Source organism: Xiphias gladius, chromosome 15 (assembly GCF_016859285.1).
Source record: "Xiphias gladius isolate SHS-SW01 ecotype Sanya breed wild chromosome 15, ASM1685928v1, whole genome shotgun sequence".
In the NCBI taxonomy this organism is placed as follows: Eukaryota; Metazoa; Chordata; class Actinopteri; order Istiophoriformes; family Xiphiidae; genus Xiphias; species Xiphias gladius.
The window spans coordinates 17394272-17415040 of NC_053414.1; the positions used below are offsets into that span (position 1 = coordinate 17394272).

General features: G+C 43.4%; 3 protein-coding genes and 1 long non-coding RNA gene across 5 annotated transcripts; 2 read left to right on the forward strand and 2 right to left on the reverse strand.

The window, feature by feature from the left end:
• Window positions 1-5: 5 nt before the first annotated feature.
• LOC120799849 (zinc finger and BTB domain-containing protein 5) lies at window positions 6-7847 on the reverse strand. The gene is made up of 4 exons (XM_040145290.1): window positions 7747-7847; window positions 6705-6918; window positions 5656-6540; window positions 6-4804 (listed from the first exon to the last, which is right to left on the reverse strand). The coding sequence occupies exons 2-4, from the start codon at window positions 6912-6914 to the stop codon at window positions 3632-3634; spliced, it is 2268 nt and encodes a 755-aa protein (XP_040001224.1). The 5' UTR covers window positions 6915-6918; window positions 7747-7847; the 3' UTR covers window positions 6-3631.
• A 167-nt stretch (window positions 7848-8014) lies between these two features.
• On the forward strand, window positions 8015-9095 carry LOC120799852. The gene is made up of 3 exons (XR_005708899.1): window positions 8015-8115; window positions 8203-8438; window positions 9011-9095. It is a non-coding gene; the product is annotated as an uncharacterized LOC120799852 (long non-coding RNA).
• Window positions 9096-9579: 484 nt separating this feature from the next.
• On the forward strand, window positions 9580-13277 carry polr1e (RNA polymerase I subunit E). The gene is made up of 12 exons (XM_040145923.1): window positions 9580-9747; window positions 10131-10234; window positions 10377-10453; window positions 10548-10633; window positions 10829-10884; window positions 10989-11133; window positions 11346-11456; window positions 11611-11707; window positions 11800-11930; window positions 12034-12115; window positions 12608-12739; window positions 13012-13277. The coding sequence occupies exons 1-12, from the start codon at window positions 9672-9674 to the stop codon at window positions 13175-13177; spliced, it is 1263 nt and encodes a 420-aa protein (XP_040001857.1). The 5' UTR covers window positions 9580-9671; the 3' UTR covers window positions 13178-13277.
• Window positions 13228-20756, reverse strand: fbxo10 (F-box protein 10). 2 transcript variants are annotated; one of them, XM_040145922.1, is made up of 11 exons: window positions 20481-20756; window positions 19439-20099; window positions 18118-18948; window positions 17747-17896; window positions 17197-17333; window positions 16415-16485; window positions 16080-16232; window positions 15633-15983; window positions 15231-15541; window positions 14898-15085; window positions 13228-14335 (listed from the first exon to the last, which is right to left on the reverse strand). In XM_040145922.1, exons 2-11 carry the CDS (start codon window positions 20021-20023, stop codon window positions 14155-14157), a joined length of 2958 nt encoding a protein of 985 aa, XP_040001856.1. In that variant the 5' UTR covers window positions 20024-20099; window positions 20481-20756; the 3' UTR covers window positions 13228-14154. The 2 variants fall into 2 exon arrangements, with proteins under 2 accessions (XP_040001856.1, XP_040001855.1); XM_040145921.1 differs by having other exon boundaries at window positions 19439-20109.
• Between the last annotated feature and the right edge of the window lie 13 nt (window positions 20757-20769).

Here is a 20769-nt window from a genome sequence, read left to right on the forward strand (position 1 = left end):
TCGTTTTTTTTTATTCATTCAGTCCATACAACAACTGAACATACTATACAATCTTCATAGCCTTCAACAGTAAAGAGACAAACATATAGTCCTCTCATGGTTACACTATGTTAGCTACACAGAGGAAACACAGAAAGCCTTCAGATTTGGCATATCAACAAAAGCCCAGCTTTTCAAGCTAGAGGGCATAAGGCAGTGACTTTCTTAATTAATTTCGGCCTTTTACATGTTTTTAACATTTTGGCATATTCATACAGGGGTAATACAGTCAGTGCATTTTTCAGAGATTCACATTAATAGCTTTAAGAAGACACCAGCATTATATTTCCTAACAGGCCACTGCGTGAGACATGGAAGCCATTCTGGAGGATGAGATCTTTCCTTCGCCTCCTCAACTCTACAACTCTTTATTTCTCAAGAGCACATCACAGCTGGCTCTTTCCATCATGAAAGAGGAGGCGGAGTGTGAGGAAGCGACAGAGGAACGGACATCCGAGTTGAGATTTAACCATCAGCGGTCATTTTAAACTCTACTATTGATTCCAAAGTGTCAAGAATTAGAGGGCAAACAGTAGGCTAGCTTAGGTTTACAGGGACACATCCTAGAAGGAAATGGCCTTCTCATGTAGTAAAATGTCAAGATTATCCATCAAATAAAATTGTCATTTTGTGCAGGCTAACAGTGCAATGACTCTACAGTACAGTAAGGTGCCAAATAGAAATGGAAGCAATGGCCACATGATTCTCATTGACAGTGTAGGCGACACAATATAAGCAAGCACTAAAGAATACAAAAAGGCAAACATGTATTTTAAGTGTTATTTTTTCATTTCAGTTCACTAAAACAGAACTTTACAACACTGCATGAACACTGATTTCAATTAACCAACTTTCTAGCAATGAAGCTGCTCTTATTTACAACCTGCTGGAAATCAGGCGTCCCCAACTGGGTTGATGCAAAAATCCTTGATATGATTGTATTTTCTATAAACTGCAAAATTAGATTCCTTCTCAGCATGTATGTTCTTTTTGAATCTTAAACAATTCCTCCATTGAACCATAGATGTCAAACTATAGTATATGTATATGACTTCATTTATCAAGTTACAGGTATACATTAAAATATAGTTACATGCATAAAAAACAGCCACAATTCCTGAAATTAAAACTCCTGAAATTAACATGAAAAAACTGACAAGAGATTGTATAAAAATCTTTGTTTCTGAATTATCATGTGAAATAGTCCTCTAAAGTTCAATGATATTCAAGTTTTGCAGACTAGTGGAAATCCTGTATGATCGATTGCCTGCGGAGAGGAGTAAAAATGCTAAAAACTCTTCACTTTCAAATCCAACAGCGTAAAAGAAAGAAAAACCTTTTGAGAGCTGGTAGAGTTGGATAATTGCAATACAGCAACATATTCACATAGTTCAACATTCCAGTAAACATATTAGTTATTAAAAAGAAGATTGATTTGTCTAAGTGCTTCAGTAACAGATGAAACATTAGATGTAAAAAAAGACGTATAAAGCACTGATATCAACTACAGTAGCAAACTTACATACAATGTTTAGTTCTTCATGAGTTGTTTTTTCTCTTCTCCAAGAGAAACATTATGAAACCAGCCACAAATGTTCAATATTTACATTTCTGTATCATTTTTTCAAGAGGTTGCTGAGCCTCCATATCCTGTAGACAACTTCTTCAGATGACTCTGCCTCTTGGCACAACTTCATTGCTCTTTTAGCAAACTCACAAGCTGTACATACAAAAACACAATTGTGTGTCGAAGGTGAGTGAACTCTTCTGACCACAGCTGAACTTTTTGTGGTCATTTCCAGTCAGTAACCAATTAGTTTCTTATCTTATATTATTTAAAACTATAAGAAATTGCACGTTTTGCACATCATGGCACAAAATAAGGTGCATTTACAGCACAATTTCCTGTGAATCCGTTATCTCTGTATTATAGTAATATTATAATGCATTATTATATATTAGATTTCTCAAAAAAAGACTGCAAGGCCCAGTAAATGCAGATTTTTTTTCCTGCTGTTAATGCAAAGATGGTGCAAGTTGACACTTTTCCCTCTCTCATTGCTCCGATTGTTTTGCTTCCCTAAACAAAGGGACTTCAAGGTTAATAGCTCTGCCTGGCAAGCGCAAATTGGGGCAAGAATTTGATGAGAGACATTCAAAGTGTCTCATTTCTCCAAAACTTGAACTTGACAAAAGTATAAATGTATCAAAGTGAGACATTTATTCCTGTACTCTAATGAAATGTGAAGGCCCCATTATTTCAAACTGAATTATTTACCACCTACCAAACATATTCTCAACTTTAACTAAGGTGGTTAGACTGAAAGGCAACTACAAAAAGTAAAACATCTCACATCATTTGATTTGACTTAGTGGTTGAATATGCATGAAAATCCATAACCAGCTATTTCGAAAAGTTGAACTGGTTTATATTTTTGCTGCTCAAATGCCTCAAACTTCGTCATTTCAGCAAATAAAAGAATGAAGTTTATTCTATGTGTTCAGTTTATGACATTTTCACTGGATACCAACAACAGGGTGAAAAAAACATACAATACCGGAGTCACTGCCATCTTTTCTGTGGGTTAAACTTGCAAAAGGTAACAGATTTCACCATTAGCCAGTCTCACAGGATAGAATCTAACTCTATCCACCTTTTTGTACAGTAGAGTAAGTATCAAGAGCAGATGTCCTTCAACAGTTCTTACTACTTACAATCATATCTGGCTCCCAAACTGAATCTGAATCAGTTAGTCTGTACGACTAACTGTGCCATAGAACAAGGCCCAGTCAATATGCACAGCTGGGATGACTCAGCAGTCTGATGCAGGATGCTGCTACATGTTTTACAAATGAGCAATGGAAAATCTATACGTAAGCACACTATTTTACATGATATCATTTCTTAATGTTGGTGCTACACAGCTGCCACTGATCTGCAAACACTCAGATTGAGTGCTATAATGAGTAAATCGAATCTGCATCTGTAAGTGTACCGCAAAGTATAATTTTCTGGACTAAGGGATCACCTCAACAGATCTGTCACTGGAGAACAGGATGGCCCACATGATTGTTTTTAAAAAACGCAATACAGCCACCAGTACGGCAGCTTATAAAGCCAAGCCTAGACATGCCTAGATCATATTATACAAAGTCCATTGGCTGAATGTATCGACAATGATGGAAAATCCTCATAGTATGAGTAATTATGTAATTATGATATTCATACAGGGGAGTATACAGTTCACATCTATGGTACTTTATGATGAGTCCATAGCAATAAATTCTGGCATTTTTTTGCATGTCCTGCATCCCTATAATTGTACTTCAGGGTAAATGTGTTATAATAACGTTTAATGACTTGATAGTGTGGGTTTTTCCTGGAAAAGAAAATGCGTGATTACATTATCATCCCTATCTTTGGTCATTGATCAGGACTGGTTAGTTTGGACATAACAGCTGATCAGATCCAGTTGCTCTGTCCCAGCTGCAGAAAAATCTCAAGATTTTCTGACTTTAAATTCAGCTCACCTCTGATTCCCAATGTATTCATTCTATTGCCCACCTCCACTCTGATGCAGTGATCCCGGTCCTACAGCAGGGCATTGGACATGTTGCTGTTCTGCCAGCGCAGACAGGTGGTCTTGGAATGCTTGTATAGGTGGGAGGACTGGCTGAAGCGCTTTCCACATTTGAGACAGGCGTAGGGTTTCTCTCCTGTGTGGACTCGGATGTGTTTCTTGCAGTCAGTCAGCGTAAGGAAGGTTTTGCAGCAGATTTTACAGGCGTATTTCCGAGCTCCCTCGACCACCAAGACGTTGTGCTCCGACAGAGCCTTCTTGCACTTGGACAGGACGTCTGCTGAAGCTCGGGTCAGCTGAGGGGGGAGAGAGGTGGGCCTGCCACTGTTCATCTCATATCCACCACTTTCGTTGAGAAGCAAAGGACTTGCCAGACTTGAGGAAGAAGAGGCAGAATCCTGAAGAACACCACTTACTCCTTCTTCTCCTCCCATACTGGTGGTCATTTTTGGAGCAATACGTCTGTAGCCTGGATAGCCCAGAGAGGCTGCGGTCGCTCCTCCGGCCCCTCGTGAGGGTCGCCCCAGAGAGTGAAGCCCCAGGCTGGAGCGCTGGAACTCCAAACCAAAGGGATCTACCCCTCCACGTCCTCCACCTGCACTTCCTCCACTTCCTCTGGGGTTCCCCAAACTGTCATGCAGGGGACGAAGGAACAGAGAATCAGGCTGCAAGTTGTCTCCAAAGCCACTGCGACTTTCACCACTGAGTGGACCTGACTGCAGAAGAGAAGAAGAAGCAGAGCCAGATGTCCCAGCAGCTTCCTGTCTCAGCAGGAAGTGATGTGTTACTGCATCCCCAGTTGTCGTGTTTGGCATGTCGTCTTCTGCTGTAACCAACCCTGTGCCGCCACTTCCAAAATCCTTCTGGTTAAGGAAGCTAGAGATACTAAAACCAGGTTTGCCATTTAATCCGTTACTACATCCAAAACCTCCTCCAACTCCAGCGCCTCCTCCCATGCTGCTCTTGAGGAGGAGCTGGGAGCTTGGCTGCAGCAGAGAGTCAGAGCTGGGTTGGGGTTCAGAGGTGAAGCTGCGGTCGCTGCTCTCTGGGCTCAGCTCCACCTTCTCCTCCTCCTCCTCCCGGCCTCCAGGCTCGGCCGGGTCGCTGCCTTCAGCCTGTGATGTTACGTCGCTGATTTCATCTGGTGGCTCTGGCGAGCTTAGCGGCTCTCGTTTAACCACCACCTGTGGGAAGCAAAGGACGAGTTTCAATTTTGGGTCCAAATAGGGGAGGCTCAGTGAGTGGAAGTGGAAAGCATTTCATTAGTTGTAACTTAGTTCTTGAAAGTAGAGTAGCCTAAATGGGTGTGATTTGGTTAAAAGAGACAGTTCAGAGATGCAGTAGCTTGGGGGAATTTTACTGTTTTTCCCACTTTCCCAGAGTTAGAAAGTAATAAATGCCTTAGGACAGACATTTTTTTGTATCCCATGTAGTCTCAAGTTATGTCAGACAGCAACATTAAGCTATCTTGGCTCAACTGTTGATTGTCTACGGGATCAAATAACTTAATCTTGATCACATAGGCATCCAGGATAATTATCATCATCATGGCTTCCTGATAGGTTTGACCTTATTTTTCCCCATTGTCAGCCATGCCAAACTATGCCAATGGAGTTGGCATGGCAACTTATCAAGTACAGTTTCTGGAATCTCTCGCTCTGGATTTATTCAGGGTCACTTGACAGTGCAACATCACCTACATTCTCATATTCTAAGGTCCATCTCCATCCTTATTATTATTATTATTATTATTATTATTATTATTATTATGCTAAAGATCAAATCTCACAAACATGCACATCCTCATGAACAGGTGGAATTCAAAAGGCTGAAACAAGCAATTTAGGACAGGTTTTTGTGCATTTAAGAGTTTTATGGATCCAATTTGGAAAACTTGTACCAGCAAACCTCACTGAAAAAAGTAAGAGAGATTAAGGAAAAAACATGAACATGTTCTTGCATGAGGAAAAATGAGAGTTGGTTACTTTGTCACAAACAACACAACAATAGAAGCCACAGTTTGCCACAGTTTTACCTTCTGTTCCTGTTCTTCGGCCTCCTCCTCCTCTGTCCCTGATTTAATCTTCACCCCTGCTCTGTTGCCTTGGTGGTCCTGGTCATCCATGTCCTCCTCCTTGCTAACCGCTCCCTGCATTCTCCCCAAGTCCTCCCCCTCACAGTGTCCACTGTCTGACTGGCTGGGCATCTGAGGATCATCTTGGGACACCCCTACTAGACCAGTGATCGCAGCATCCAATTTTGATTCATCTCCCATCTTGTGGGAGTCCGGGGATAGAAGTGCTCCTTCCTCTCGCTCTGCGTTCACTCTCTCTTCTCCTAACAAACCTAGGTTAGGGGCTGAGGGGCGCTGCCTCTGCCTTGGCCTTTCTTCTGGCAGTCCAAGCGCGAGAGAGGGCTTGCGTTTGTGGAAGCGTCGGATAGGGAAGGAGGCTCTCTGTTCCACCCCTCTATTGCCAACTACATTTCCCACCCCGTCCTCCTCCATACCACCCAAAGCGGAGCTCACCAAGCTGAGCCCCAGCTGCTGCAACAGGAAGGAGCGTTGCAACTTTGACGTGGCAGCATTTGCTGCGAGTTTAACATTAGCTGCTAGAGTAGGGTTTACTGCTAAATCTGCCACTTGCTGCTGCTGTTGCTGTTGCTGTTGCTGCTGCTGCTGCTGCTGCTGCTGCCTGCGCCTCTGCTGGTCCTGCTGAGGGTGGTGATGAGTCGGTCTGTCGGATGAGGGAGACATAGGCAGCGTGCGTGTGGTCAGGTAGTGTTTGCAGGCTTTGACTACGTTGTTGAGGTGCAGGTGGGAGGCTGCGAGGAGGATATCCATGACGTTGCTCTCCCCCAGCATCAGTGTTGACGTGTACATCATGTCCACCAGAGCAGCAAAAGCTTCAGCTGTCACCACCTGCAAACACACAGGTATTTGCCGCAGCAAGACAGAATTTAATAAGTCAGTTGTTTTTTTACCGAAATACACTCCTCATCAAACTGTTTGCTGTCATCACTATAAACATTAATGTTATATCATCAACATTGCCCTTTTTTACATAATATTTTTAAGAGCCTGACCTCGCTGTCCAGCTGAATCATGTTCATGCTTGCATCTCCCTCTGCAACAGTGAACAGGGCTCTGAAGTGAGTGCTGCAGGCTGCCAGCACTGAGCGGTGGGCCTTAAAGTGTCGGCTACCCACCATTATGACGCAATCGCACAGCTGACCATGGACACGCTGATAGTTTAGCTGCTGGAAGAGCTGCTCGAAGTGACCCGGGAAATCCATGGCCCTAAAGACATAAGCAAGCAGCGGTAAAAAAAAAAAAAAGTTAAGAGGATATAAAAAAAACAAAGACTTTTATAGAGCTGAAGCGATTAGTCGATATCAACAGAACATGAATCAACAAGAGATTTCATAACTGATTAATCTTTCTTGAGCAAGAAGACTAAATATTTGCAGTTTGCAGCTTCTAAAATGTGGAGATTTGTTATTGGAATTTTTTCCACTATCTTCTAACAGTTCTGTGGCTAAATAATTAAACCATTAATCCACAGATTATGTGACAATCAAAGTACCATTAGCTGCAGCCTGAGAAATATGATGATGGAGGCTTAAAATGAAACTTGGGGACAGAGTAGATGGAGCTAATGGTGGGTTTTGCGTGAGCAAAGTTTTATATGGGCTAGTTTGTTTGAGGAGCTGTTGATGATAATACAAAACAACCAAAAGCTGCAATGTCATTATTGGGGCGAAAGGCAGTGATCTGTGGCTCTACAGATAAAGAGGGCCTACAACAATTTTAGTGGGAATATTAATTAATGAGCACTGAGAGCAGTGTTTCCAAATGGGCTGAATTCCTCGCTATAAAGAAATACACAGCTTGCACTTAAGCTAGTCCAGCTGTTTACTCATGCTTAAAGTTGTAAGTTCCAGCTGCATTAATAACACAGTGGCTGCAGGGCACAGCCTCGGAGAGCACTCTGCAGCTGAATACTGACAGAATCGAATACACATGTGCCAAGTCAAGACCGGCTGACACAGGAGCGGCTAGCTAATGCAACTAGGTAAATCAGCAAAAGCACGGTGAGATTAGAGAGCCGGGAGCATCTGACATTACCTTGAGTTCTCCGAAAGCGTAGACAACAAGAGGCAGAAACCGGGGCCTGACCAGAGACCCGCAAGGCTAAAGTTAGCTGGCTACAGACCAGCAAATTGCCTGCTAGCTACAACACGAGCAGTAGCATGCGGCCACCCGGTTGGACCGCTTGTCTATATGGAAACTGCTTTTCCCATCAGATGTTAACTAGCTAACATTCCTGCGGCTGCACCACCCCATGTCCCCCCGCAGTCAGCTCCGGACAGTTGCCTCGCATTGAGCGGTCTGGCTCGTGGGGGCCCGTGGTGTGCGCTCACGTTGACCGCTTGCCTCCCTCATCTGCCTGTCTGTGTCATCCCCGCGCAGAGTCGGGCACAGCAGCGGCCGCCGGTGAGACAGATGCTGGGTGTAAATCGATATCCGGGTCCAACATGTGTGTGTGTGTGTGTTATAATTTCTAATAATGTCCCCACTCAGACGGGTTTTCCCGACCAGACTCACAGGGTGGCGCTGTGCCTCCCTTCCACGTCCATGACCTCGCCGAGGTGATGGACGCTGCAGGTCTGCTGTGGCACCACAGGGCCGCGCTGCCGAAACCTCGGAGCCCCTTTTTGTAAGATTATGCACGTCCTCATCCTGCTGCTATCTTCCCGGTCAACATGTCCCCCTTACCGACAGCATAGTTCCTGTATTCTGGCGCAGTGGAGTTGAAGGTTTATATAATATCAGAGCTTTGTTTCCTAGAAGGTTTTTTTTTGAGTCAAATTTCATTGAAGAATAAACATTGTTGTTAGTTGTTGATTGTTGTTTTTAGGATTTTATTCCAGGGCAGATTTAATTTTTCCCAATGAGAAGTGAGGGCAAACAGAGTTAAAGCAGTTTATGTTATTATTCATGTGGGGGGAAAAAAAAGAAACTCACATATGCAAATGTATGTTATGTGTTGCACTACAAGACTAGAGACAATACATGATGAGCAAAAGTGGCCTGTTTCATTTATGAATAAAAGGTCAGCTGTTGTTTCCATACAAAATGTTTTTTTTTTTTTAATCAGCATGCCACTTCTGATAGACTGCCACGTATCTGAGTTACAGACCACTGCATTGGCACATTTTTTTGTTGCAGGACCAGATTAGGCCCACTGGCCGATATTTGTTTACCACTGGCCCACACCTTTTTGGAAATCTTTACGTTGTGTTATTGTGTTGTCTTGTCTTCAGCTGTGGTATTTGAGTAATTGACTTTTATTTTTTCATAGTTTCTTACCTTTTTGTCTTTGTTACAGATTAAGGACTGAAATAAATAAATAAAAAAACAACAACGACGAAAAAAGAATGCTACGAGTATGAGTTTTTTTTTTAACTAAGAGTTGTTTGGTGAGTCCCCTGAACATTTGTAACTTGTTTATTTGTTGTATTTTTTTCACTTACTGTTGATTTGATAAATATTTTTTACCATTTCTTTTATATATTTTGTGTATTACGTATATATATATATTCTATATAATATAATTTATATAATTATATGATAAAATGTGATATTATATAAAATAGTATAATATAAATTATACAATTCAAAAGAGAACAACTGTCTGTTCGTTGCCAATATAGTTTTTGTAAACATTTACAAAGTCACATCAAGAAAAAATGCCGTAACCAGATTTAAACCCTTTTAAAACTACCAATGTGCAATATGAAGCCAGTCCCACTGTATATCATGGCCTCACTGTCCTTTTACTTGCGTCTTAATAGTTAAGTTAACATCCTTCTCCAGTACTACTAACACTAATACTACTAACTATCACTAGTTCATTAATTATTAAGGAACACAAATAAGCTCTTCATCCACCATGTTGCCTGAACCTGCGGGTTTGGTAGACCGCGTTGACAATCTTGGCGAAGACGGAAGTACAGAGCAGTGAACTCTCTTGCCTCACCTGGAAACACATGACAACAACAATGGCTGCCTCCTGCTCGCTAGTGTGTTGTGGGGAGGAGAGAGATGCCGACAAAGCTGTCATTGGTGACTATATCCCACTTGTTGCTTGTCTAAGCTTTTTTTAAAGAAGTAAATTCGAATTGTAATCATGACAGTAAGTCTGTGGTCATACATATTTTCTCTAACTTAATCACCTATTTGTATGGCACACGTGGGTGCTAGCAACAGGGCTAGTTGTTTAGTTTTGCGTTATCTAGCGTGATGTCCGAGGTACTTCTCACGTGTATTGAGCTAGTAAAAAGGCCTCAAACGTTGCACAATGAGAGTAACGTTTTGGATAAGATCGATACATCTTCTTAGTTGCTGCTTCATTGATTGAATCACTTGCGGTTCGTCATAAATGTGTATTTTGTTGTTGTGGATCACAGGTGTTGACAAGTTCCTTACTGTCTCTCTCAATCTCACAGTCCGCTTTTCAAACGGCAGCGTCAGAAATGCGGACAAGCTCGATTTTACGATGTACAAGAACGCAGATGAGAATAACCCGAGGAAAAAGAGCAGACGGATATTGGTGAGAAAGATGCAAGGCTGCTTTCATCCTCTGTGTTATGTGTTTTTACTGTACCTTACATCTATAAGATGACTTTTGTGGGTTGTGTTGCTCAATTTGAGGTACTTTCACGACTGTGTTGCTTATGTTTTCCTCTGTTTAGGTTGCTGAATCGGACAGACTGTCCTATGTTGCAAATAATTTTGGAGCGGGGTCACTGAAGTGCAACAACCTTTGCAAGTAGGTAAATGCAGCATATTTTGAAAAATTAGGACTTGGACTGTAACTACTGTGAATAGGATAATAAGTAAGCATATACTCGGTGTCTGTTTAGATATTATGTTGGAGTGTTGAACAGACAGACCATGCAAATGGAGGTGCACGATGCTCTGCTCTTCAACATGCAACCCGTTATACCAGGTAAGGAAAACAATCACGAGCATGCATTGATTACTATACTAAATGTAACATTTAAGTCAAAGGAGTCTATATAACCCTAGTGACTGATGACTTTCCAAAATAACCACATCATCATCATTTGAAAGGAAAATGGTTGATACTTCACCTTTGGCTCGAGATTTTGTCAGCGTAAATTTTCTGTTCGTATTTCACCAGGAGAAACAACAGCGACTGCAAAACCTCAGGACACTACTCAGACCTACAGAGACAAGGTACCACAATGTGTTCTGTTTTTCTTACAACAAGAGAAGACTGGGCTAAAATAAGAATAAACTTGGTATTAATGTCTTAACCTTATGTCACATCTTGTCTTTAGGTTGACTCTTTGATTGAGGCGTTCGGCACCAACAAACAGAAGAGAGCTCTGAGCTCCCGCAAGCTGAATCAGGTGGGCAGTGATACCCTGCACCAAGCGGTGGCTAAGGCTGCCAGCAATGTGATTGACCAGAAGGGTCTGGAAGGTAAGCTACATATTCAAAGTGTCTAAAGTCATTGATTAGGATAGTAGTAGTCTAAAAATCATCAAGTAGTTATCTAAGGGCACATCTTAATGAAATCTGAAAATTCCGGCTGTTTGAGTCGTCGTCTTTCTTGCTATGTTGTCTTCTTTCTGTTCTCATGTCAATATGTTTCTAATAATTTTGTCCATTCATTTTCTTCTCTCTCTCCTCAGCACTTCAACAGGAAGTTGCTGAGACAGAGTCCCAAGGAGACCTGGCTTTCCACCTTCCTCCCCGCAATGCAGACGCAGACCGACCTGAGAACGTCTACTTATTTGATGATCGTATCCTTCATTTGCTGTGTGTGTTCGTGTGTGTTTGTGTGTGTCACTAAGGGAATGCAAGAACCGTAGATGATAGAACAGATAATATAGTATGTGTTCAAAATTACAGCTAGGTTTGTTTGTTAGGGTCTCCGTCCTTAATCGATATCCACAGTCCTGAGTCCAGTGGAGTTTGCCGCGTTGGAGCAGGCTGGTTCCAAGATGGCAGCCCTCACCCCTGAGGAGCTGCAGAAGATGACCGTTGACGGAGGGTAGGGCAACAAAGGGCTCACGCTTACTGAGACAGTTTTTGAGGCTGCATGTTCTTCCTTGCATTCTAACTTTTTTTTTTTTTTTTTTTAAGGTGTCAGTGTGTTGTGAAGCACCTGGAGAAAATGCCAACCGTAGGTGAAGTCAAAGAGAGAGTGGCACGCTGCGCCTTTTATCTTTCTCTGCTCCTCAAACTGGCGCGGCAGAGGAGCATTACCCGCAAGTGTGAGTGATGTTGATTGCCTTCATCATGCAGCATGTGTGTCAAAAGTGTTCCTGTACACCTTCTGGGACCAACCCCAACAGTGATTTATATTTATATGTGCAGTTGGGGAAGAGGAAGGCTGCCCTCGCATCATTCAGAGCAAACTGTTGAGAACATTCACTGTGGAGTCTTTCAACAATGGCAGGTACGATGACGGAACATTGATACACACACATTGATAAATAACTAAAATATTTGCAGGGACTACATTTGCTTTGCAGAACCCTTTTTATAGAATCAAAAAATTTGGGACTTACATAGAAATTGCTTTTCGCCTTTCTTGGCCAACATTCAGATTACTCTGAACAAAGTGGCCGCATATATCTCTTGCAGTATTTTGCCCCACTTTCTACACTTGGACGTATTTGCTGATCACTCAGCTAGTCAAGTCAGTTTTAGTTTTATGTAGCCCAAAATCACAAATTTGCCTCAAAGGGCTTCACAATCCATCAAGCCATATGACACCCAATACCACACCCTCTATCCTTAGACCCTTAATTCAGATAAAAAAAGAGCGATCCATTATTAGCAAGTTATTATGAGCTGTACATTGGTCTAATTAATATATTCATTCTTACACAGATTTTTGACTTGACTATTCAGTTATGTATACAGACACATGAATTTCACCTTTTAGGGTCCTGAACATGGTGTCTACATCAATGCGAGCCAAATTAGCAGCTTATTCCCTGGCTCTGCTGCTGCATATGGGCCACATGACTGCTGACCTCACATTGCTGCACCGGGACCTGGGAATCACTGAGGCCAAGTAAGAACAAAAAAAGCCAAGTCTGCATTCGTATGTGGAAATTTCAGTATGTGTATTGTTTTTAAATGTGTAACACGCTCTGTTGCAGTATGCTACGCATATGTAGTCACTTAATGTTACTGTTTAAATAATACAGGAAGACTGTTGTTCAGGTCAGCGGTGTCATTTCAGACCCATGAACTGATCCCCCTGATCACCCCATAAAGCACTGTCAATATGAGATGCAATAGAGGAAATCTGTCGGTATACCTGATTCGTATATTTTCCTATAGGATGATTGAACTTGCGAAGTCAATGGGACTGACCCTGATTAGACCGGCCCGGGGAAAGACTGATGAGGCTGGACTGCAAGACGAACACAGGCAGGCGTCCCTTCTTCTACCTCTGGTCAAATATGATCAGTTTATAGAGAGACGGAAACGCAAGAAAATGCACTGAAGACCATATCAAGAGGATAAAGAGAATTGGAAATGCCACAATCAAGAACTGTTTATTAATGCATTTTGTAGACAAATAAAATGGTGAACTTTGAGTTATACGTAATATTGTTAGTTAATGCTTACTGTGCATGATACAAAAAAAGTAATGAGCTGTAAACAAATTTTGGATGACAGAAAACATCTAGCTTAGACAGAAAACATGTAGGCACATTTGTAGACATCATATATTGCACACTGAACATCTTTTTCCCTCTGTAACTAGCTATTACCAGGTGAGTCTGTGCGGTCACGATACAAAAAACACAGACTCACCAGGAAACAGAGCAGCTATGTGCAAGAGGCAGAAGCTTAAGTTTGGCTTTGTTTCTTTTGCATATACGCCTCACTGACATCTCCTTCCCTATAGTCAAACAAGGCACAGCTTACGTTGTAGCATGGCTGAAGTTGGCATCTCTGATGCCCTTGACTCCTGCCTAGGACTTATAATTGTGCACTTCCTAACCAGTAAGTCTCAGAAGCAAACTGACAAAACCAACAAAGTTTACAGCAATCCTGTACATGAATATGAAATCTGCATGTAAAAAAAGAACATGATTAAGTTAAAGCTTTAGTATGAAAATGATTTTTTAAGATGTGACAATGTCTTGTAATCCAGCTTCACGTCTTGAGTACACATTAGATGAGTGCACTGGCATTTTATCATAAAATTACAAAAGTCTTTCGGATTTACAAAATGTGCCACCCTAACGTACTGGAAGGTGGATGGCCCCTTTAGTGGTTATAACTCGGTGCAGCCTCTTACTTCTTGGTGGTTACTCCAACCAAACAATTTGGCATCATTTTTGGAGGGTCTTCTCTGAGGAAGTTTAGAGTGCTCCAAATGTGCAATAACACACCAGTTCAAGAGTGACCAGATGCTGACTTCTTGGTAAAGTCGTTCATATTGGTTTGTAAGTGCATGATGCCCATCAGTATTCACAGGATGGAGCAGAACATGCTGCCACTGTGGCAACCACTCTCCACAGTGGCGCTGATCCTGGTTGTCATGGAAATTCCAAGTCGGGAAGGATACTGGGATGAGGAGAGGCCAGAGGGGGAGCTGAGCAGCGGACGAGGAGGAGGGTTTTCCAAAACCCAGGGAGGAGCAGATGTACAGCTACAAAATGCAAAGACATAAAAGTCAGAGCAGATTTTTTCAAATAGAAATATTCATACAAAAACTTGGAGCAGTGTAGATTTGTGGACACATGGGGGCAGCAGAAACAAGTTGTGAGCACAACATCGACATACTGTATCAACTCCTGTTAAGTTGATGTGGTGAACTGAACTTGTTAGCAAGCAGTTGCCTATTTAAACATTATCGTTCATTTGGAGTCACGTGTCTGGCCACCTGGTGAACTGAAGTCCAATATTCACTCTGTTTTAGCTCTGTTTTTGATCTCTGCCAACTCCTGAGAGAAATATCTGGCTTTTGAGCTGCTAACTATGTTCACCAGCTGAAAATGTTGCGAGACGGATAGCTATTAAGCTCTGTGAAGCCAAGGTGAGCCGCATGTTCAGGTGATAATTCTCTAAGTTAATCTCTACAAGTGACCCCTTTCACACTGTCACTTTGTTTTCTCATCGTCATTTAATACACTGTTACAAAAATATGGATTCTAGCTGCTTTAAGCAGAAGAAAAGGGCGTAAAGATGGAAAAGCCACTGATGGTCGTTACCTGTTATTATGCCTTAGAATACTGTTGTTGCGCAACAGACAGCTCTCATTGCCAGGATCCATTTGTAGCAGCGTTTTTTTGTTTCCAGGATGGCCCTGGAACAAGAGATTGTCATGGACACCACCTTTTACAGACCCTAGCACAGCAATGCCACAGCCCTGTGCTGGTTGGACACGGTTTCGCAGTACCTAAAAGACAAAAAATAATTTTGAAAAAACGAAAAACAACACAATAATGTACATCAGTGATGTGTTAACATTTCAGTAAGTAGCTATGTACAATGTCGTACAAGTGTATTTTAAATATCTTTGTTCATGCCTCACTCCATCTCACCTTGATATCAGCGCTGCCCGAGACCTGGATCCCATATCCACGGTTTCCAACCACATCATTCTCCACAATCTGCCCGTTGCCACTGAAACTGACACCATGGCCACTGTTTTCATAGATGCCATTACCACGAAGCTCCACTCGGCAGTCTCTCTCCACCGTAACACCTCCTCGACCATTTTCAAGGATGCAGTTTGTAACCAGTCGGGTTAGCTGACCGCTCTGCAGCACAGCAATTCCAGTGCCACGGTTACTGTTCACAAGGTTAGCAAAAACATTCAGGGGCTCGCTGCTCTTCACGTACAGACCAACCGCTACAGAAAAGGGAAACAGAAAGATGGAGATAACATTAGAGATGGGGAGCGAATGACTGCGTATTTGACGCAAAACAAGTGTTTTTATAACCTCCATTGTAGCTCATGCAGTTGCTCTCCACCAGGGCCACACTGATAGAGCGACGGGCGGAGTTGCGCTCATCCTCGCTGTCCAGGTCACTCTCCCATGCAAACAATTCCCCCTCTTCATTTAAGTTCTCTTGCCCTTCTCTGCCTTCTCCTTCTACTCCTCTTCTTTCCCCGCTCCCCCCTTCTCCACCAATCCCTTCCTGCCCTGGCCAGTTCCCCTCCCTAGCCTCAATGTTCCCCGGGTCTTTCCTGCAGAACACCGCCAGCCCATACATACAGTTATGGGTGATGTAGTTTCTCAGGAGTTGCGGGAGGCTGGACGACATAACCCACACACCACAGCCTTTGTTACCTGGGGAAACGAGGAAGGGAAGAAATTAAACACTTGTGCGGCTGTTTTGAGGAGAAAAATTCAGGATGCTGCCATTATCAGGCTGGAATTACACACAGTAGACATGGTTTCCCTCAATCAGTCCACGTCCTCTCTCTCCCACCACCACTCCGTCTGAGAAGCCATAACAGATGTAGTTGTTCCTCAAGATGGGGTCACCACCTCTGCGGATGTCTACACCCCCCCACTGGTTCTCTTTGATCACATTCTCTGGAAATTAAAATGCATTTGTATGTAAAAATTCGGTTAGAAATGTAAATGTCAGTACATAATAACCACACGTAGTGCTATTACTTTCTGTTATTGGCAAAGCAATGAGTGACGGTGAAAAACCTATTTAAGATGCTGATGTGTAATGTGGAAAAGGAGGTGGGACAGACCCACTTATACACCTGTTATCATTCCTCTGCCATTCTCATTTATAGCAATCCCTGCTGCCTGGCCCTGGAAGATGTGATTCCCACTATGAGAAACAGAAAGAATAGGAGCACATACTGAACAACTTCAGACTGTGTGTCGTTAACTAAATCTGCTGTGATAACACAGAGTTAATTAATTACCAGGTAGTTATATTAACTCTGGGTTCTAGCTGATAGCTGGTTGTAGACACACTACAACTAGTACTCCTGTTTTATCGTACAACATTGCATAACTTATAACACACTTTTATTGTAAAATGCAAGATTATGTAAAGCAACATGCTGTACAGTAGCAGGGGGTGATTGTGAAGTTGCTAGTCAGGCCATACAGCACCACAAGTGTTTGTAGTAAGTATTTTAAGGTCTATATGGAAATTTGCATATATGGTACACAATCCTTCCTTTATAATCTAGGGCTGATGATCAATACGCCCTTGAATAAACCAGACATTGCTTCTACTATGAAAAGTCAAAACGCATGCTGTGAAAAGGGCCTGTTGTAGTTACCATTTCAAACACTGATTGCTCAACAATACTGTTTTAAATCGATGCAATAGAAGAAAAAGAAAAAAAACAAACAGCTATGCTTTCAAATAGCTGCATTTTGTCCTTACTGAAAATAAACAAAAAAAAAAACAAAACAAAAAAAAAACCTCTGTACAAACGCTGTATGAGCCCAGAATAATATCCAAGCTGTGAGTAAAACAAAACTTGCACATTCCTGGAAAGTAAGAGGTTTCTGGAGTCCCACATACCTAACCACAGGATTCCCACTGAAGAGAATATACACGCCTGCTTCCTTGTTGTTATAGATCTGGTTGCTCCGAATTGAACCTTTTCCATTGCCAAGGACAACAACCCCAGAACGCAAACCACTGTGTATTTTGTTGCACTAGGGATTGAAAGACAGAATGAGACTGTCAGAATGGAGTAGAAGAGGCTATGAACTAGGAGCAGTTACATTTGGAAATGTACCTACTGAATATTTTAATCAAATGCAATGTCTGCATCAATCTGGTTTATTATGGACCCCCCCTTTTTTTTTTTTTTTTTTTTTAAATATGAAACCAAAGCAGCTTCTCTGCCTCATACAATGAGTTATTTAACAGTTTACAAGGGTGCAATTTGGGATTGGGACATCAAAAGTACCCCAATAAATCCCATGACAACTGACTGTCAGATTCTGTTGAAAGCTCTGGCAATAGTTAGTAAGTGGACCTTGGGTTAAGATAAATTTGTCAAATGTGGGCATTGTTTGTATTTTTAGAAACCGTTGACTTCAATAGACAGTGGCACAGCAGTTACCATAATTATGGGGTTAGCCCCTTTTCGGATGTCCAGCCCCGCCTCTCCATTTGAGTGGATGTTGTTTTCTGCAATGAGGCCCTGAGCTGAGAGACGCAGGAACACACCTGACGCACGGCACTCACACACCTCGTTTCTCAGCATCACTATCTGAAGCAGGTGAGAGAGAAAGAGGCGGCTCAAGTAACAGTTTGAATAGGAAACTGCTGCTTAATTACTCATGATCTGGGCTACTTCCTTAACTTGATACATTACTCAAATGACACCTGCGTTAAAAAAAAAACTAACTGAATGTGGGAAATCGAAATGTGTTAAGATACATTTAAGTAAAATTCTATTAGTCTGAAACAAAGTAATTATGATTTATTTACTGTGGAGTTCTGGATGCAGCGGACGGCGTAGTTCAGCCCACGGAAAACATTGCCTTCCAGGCGAGCTTGTCCATAATTAGACAAATGCACACCACCCTTCCCTTCCCTGAAGAGGCAGCGTCTGAGGATGCAGCCAAGGCTGGACGCTGCCAACATCTGAGCTTCTGGGTCCCTCTCTAGTTCCTGCTGAAGGGTGAGGGGTTCAGGGGTCACAGGTGGGGGATCCGGGGAGGAGGCCAGTGGCAGAGAGCCATCTGGCCGGGGCTTGAGCAAATGAGACAGGCCATGATTGTCACATGGAATTTTGTAATCAAATGTAAATGGGTTTTTGGTGTTGTTGGTTTTTTCTCCATCTCGGCTTTCCTCCTCTCCCTCGCTATGTTCGCAATCACTCCAGCCATCTTCAATCACTGTGCCCTGACACACTGCATTTACCCCAGTCATCCTCTGCCAGTCCTCTAAGCTCACATGCTCCTTTTTGACATTATTACCTGGAGGCTGACGCCCACCAGTGGAGCCAGCCAGAGGGCCTCTCTGAGAGCTATTGTTATTCCCAGACACGCCACAAGATGGGAACGTCCTGGCCAGGGCAGCCAAGTGTTTACAAGCCCAGTTCCTTTCTGACACTGGAGGACCTTCCACAGTCACTGAAGCTGTGTCACTTCCCGAAAAGTCACAGCTGTCCAATAAACTGAGGACAACACCCAGCAAGTGGGCAGAGCTGCCCTGTGAGAAGGAGCAGAAGCGAGCCTGGCAGGTTCCTGGGCCGCGGATTTGCAACTGAGCCCCCTCAAAGTTGCAGTTATCTAGCTGGACGTGACCCCACGATGTCTAGAGCAAAGCAAGGCGAGAAAGGGTGGAGTCAGAGAGATTCAGCAAAGAAATAAATATAATTGCAACTGATATAGTTAAGATACTGTAGGATACAGGAATGTAGAACTAGTTCAGTTAATTAAGTGATTAGAAATATAATCTGCAACTATTCTGATCATTAATAATCACTCGCCAGTTCCAGGATCTCAAATGTGATATTTTTCTGCTTTTTAGTCTTTTGTGACAGTAAACTGAATGTTTTAAAGTTTTGGACTGTTGATTGACAGAGAAAGCATTTTCAGTGCTTCACATTGATGAAGCTGTGATGGGCATCTTCACTATTTTCTGATATCTTATAGACAAAATTATTCACTAATTAATGGAGAAAATCATCAGCAGATCAACTGATAATGAAAGCAATTATAAGTTGCAGCCTTACAAGGTTGCTCTGGACAGTTGGTAAGTCATTGCTGTAAGAAGAAACCATGACCACAAGCTATTACTTCACCTTGTAGACCACAGTGGAGAACCAGGGTGGCATGAACACCAGATTACACAGCCTGGCAGTGGGGCACTGCTGCTCCATACACACCAGGAGGGCCACCTCGCCCAATCGGCCCAGCCCAACCAGCTCCACCGGCACCTTCAACGCCACCTCAGCCTGCTCCTCATATACGCCTGGATGGAGAACCACACGGTCATACGGCCCCACCACCCCGAGGGCCCCACGTAGGGTCTCAAACTCGCATCCAGGCCCCACATGCCAAACCCTGCGGTCTTTTCGACGACGGAAAAATAGGAGGCATGCAGAAGACTGGAGCTCTGGCCCATTTTGAGTCCAGGTGCGGGTGGCCAGGGCGTGCTGCTTCAGGGCCTCCCTCCAGGATGGGGGCTCTAGGTGGGGCTGACTGGGCCAGTTGGGATGACGGCACTCAGGGCACCCCAGGCAGAGCTGTCTCCAGCGGGTGTTATCCAGGGAGAGGATGAGCTCCCGCCAGGCACGGCACACCTGGCAGCAGCGACCCAGGTCAGGAAGAGGAAGGTAGGCCAAGATAACCCTCCACAGCTCCACGGGGAGGCTGCCCACCTCCATGGCAGCAGAGAGACCGGCCGGAGAGCCCCGTGACGGGTGGCGCACCTGGAAACTCGGTCACACGCGCATCAGGCAACTGGAAACCGCTGGCGCCGATCGTTACACAACAATAATAAAGATAAACAAGCAAATACATAATCAGTGCTACGATGGCTAGCTGTTACTGTAACTAGCCACACTGTCATTTTAACAGGGAAACAACACAGAGCGAACGGGACACGATGTCGTGAATCCTGTAACGTTAGTGATATTTTATTTTACGTAACTAACATCTGTACACAGGCCTGCGATATCGCGATGAAAGTCTGGACACGATTAATGACGGTTAGCTAGCGAGGTAACGCTGGGTACGTGCAAACCTCGATGTTGTAGCCGACTAACGGCAGCTACAACATCAGAACTGAGCAGACCAACGCTAGCTACAAAGCGTCGCGTCCGTCAAAAATTAAAGCCTCACCTTTTACCACTTCGCAGTTGCATGGATGTCCCTGCACATCGTCAGACCTTGGCGTTACATGGCTGCGACGGTGACTTTCCCTCGCCGCTTCCAGAGTTCATAACAATCCGTGACGGCCATCGAAACGGAGTTCAGACGTTTTCCTCCAATTTACGGCAGGAGACCACGCGACAAACAGGAGAGCTGGCCCCGCGTTTCGCTGCCCGGGAGTGGGCGTTCACCTGACGGAAGAAGTTCTGATGTTAGCGCTGTTGTTAAAGACGCGCACCCTGCATACGTCCAACCGGCC

Bases quoted from the DNA above. Each gene is read 5' to 3' on its own strand.
- LOC120799849 (XM_040145290.1), bottom strand. From the start codon at position 6,914: ATGGATTTCCCGGGTCACTTCGAGCAGCTCTTCCAGCAGCTAAACTAT. The intron at 6,541-6,704 runs GTCAGGCTCTTA...GTGTGTTTGCAG, and splicing joins TGATTCAGCTGGACAGCGAG to GTGGTGACAGCTGAAGCTTT. The intron at 4,805-5,655 runs GTAAAACTGTGG...TGCTTCCCACAG, and splicing joins CCGAAGAACAGGAACAGAAG to GTGGTGGTTAAACGAGAGCC.
- polr1e (XM_040145923.1), top strand. From the start codon at position 9,672: ATGACAACAACAATGGCTGCCTCCTGCTCGCTAGTGTGTTGTGGGGAG. The intron at 11,457-11,610 runs GTATCCTTCATT...CGATATCCACAG, and splicing joins CGTCTACTTATTTGATGATC to TCCTGAGTCCAGTGGAGTTT. The intron at 12,116-12,607 runs GTACGATGACGG...TTCACCTTTTAG, and splicing joins GAGTCTTTCAACAATGGCAG to GGTCCTGAACATGGTGTCTA.
- fbxo10 (XM_040145922.1), bottom strand. From the start codon at position 20,023: ATGGAGGTGGGCAGCCTCCCCGTGGAGCTGTGGAGGGTTATCTTGGCC. The intron at 16,233-16,414 runs GTGTATAAGTGG...TTTAATTTCCAG, and splicing joins TGGCAGAGGAATGATAACAG to AGAATGTGATCAAAGAGAAC. The intron at 15,984-16,079 runs GTGTGTAATTCC...TCGTTTCCCCAG, and splicing joins TGAGGGAAACCATGTCTACT to GTAACAAAGGCTGTGGTGTG.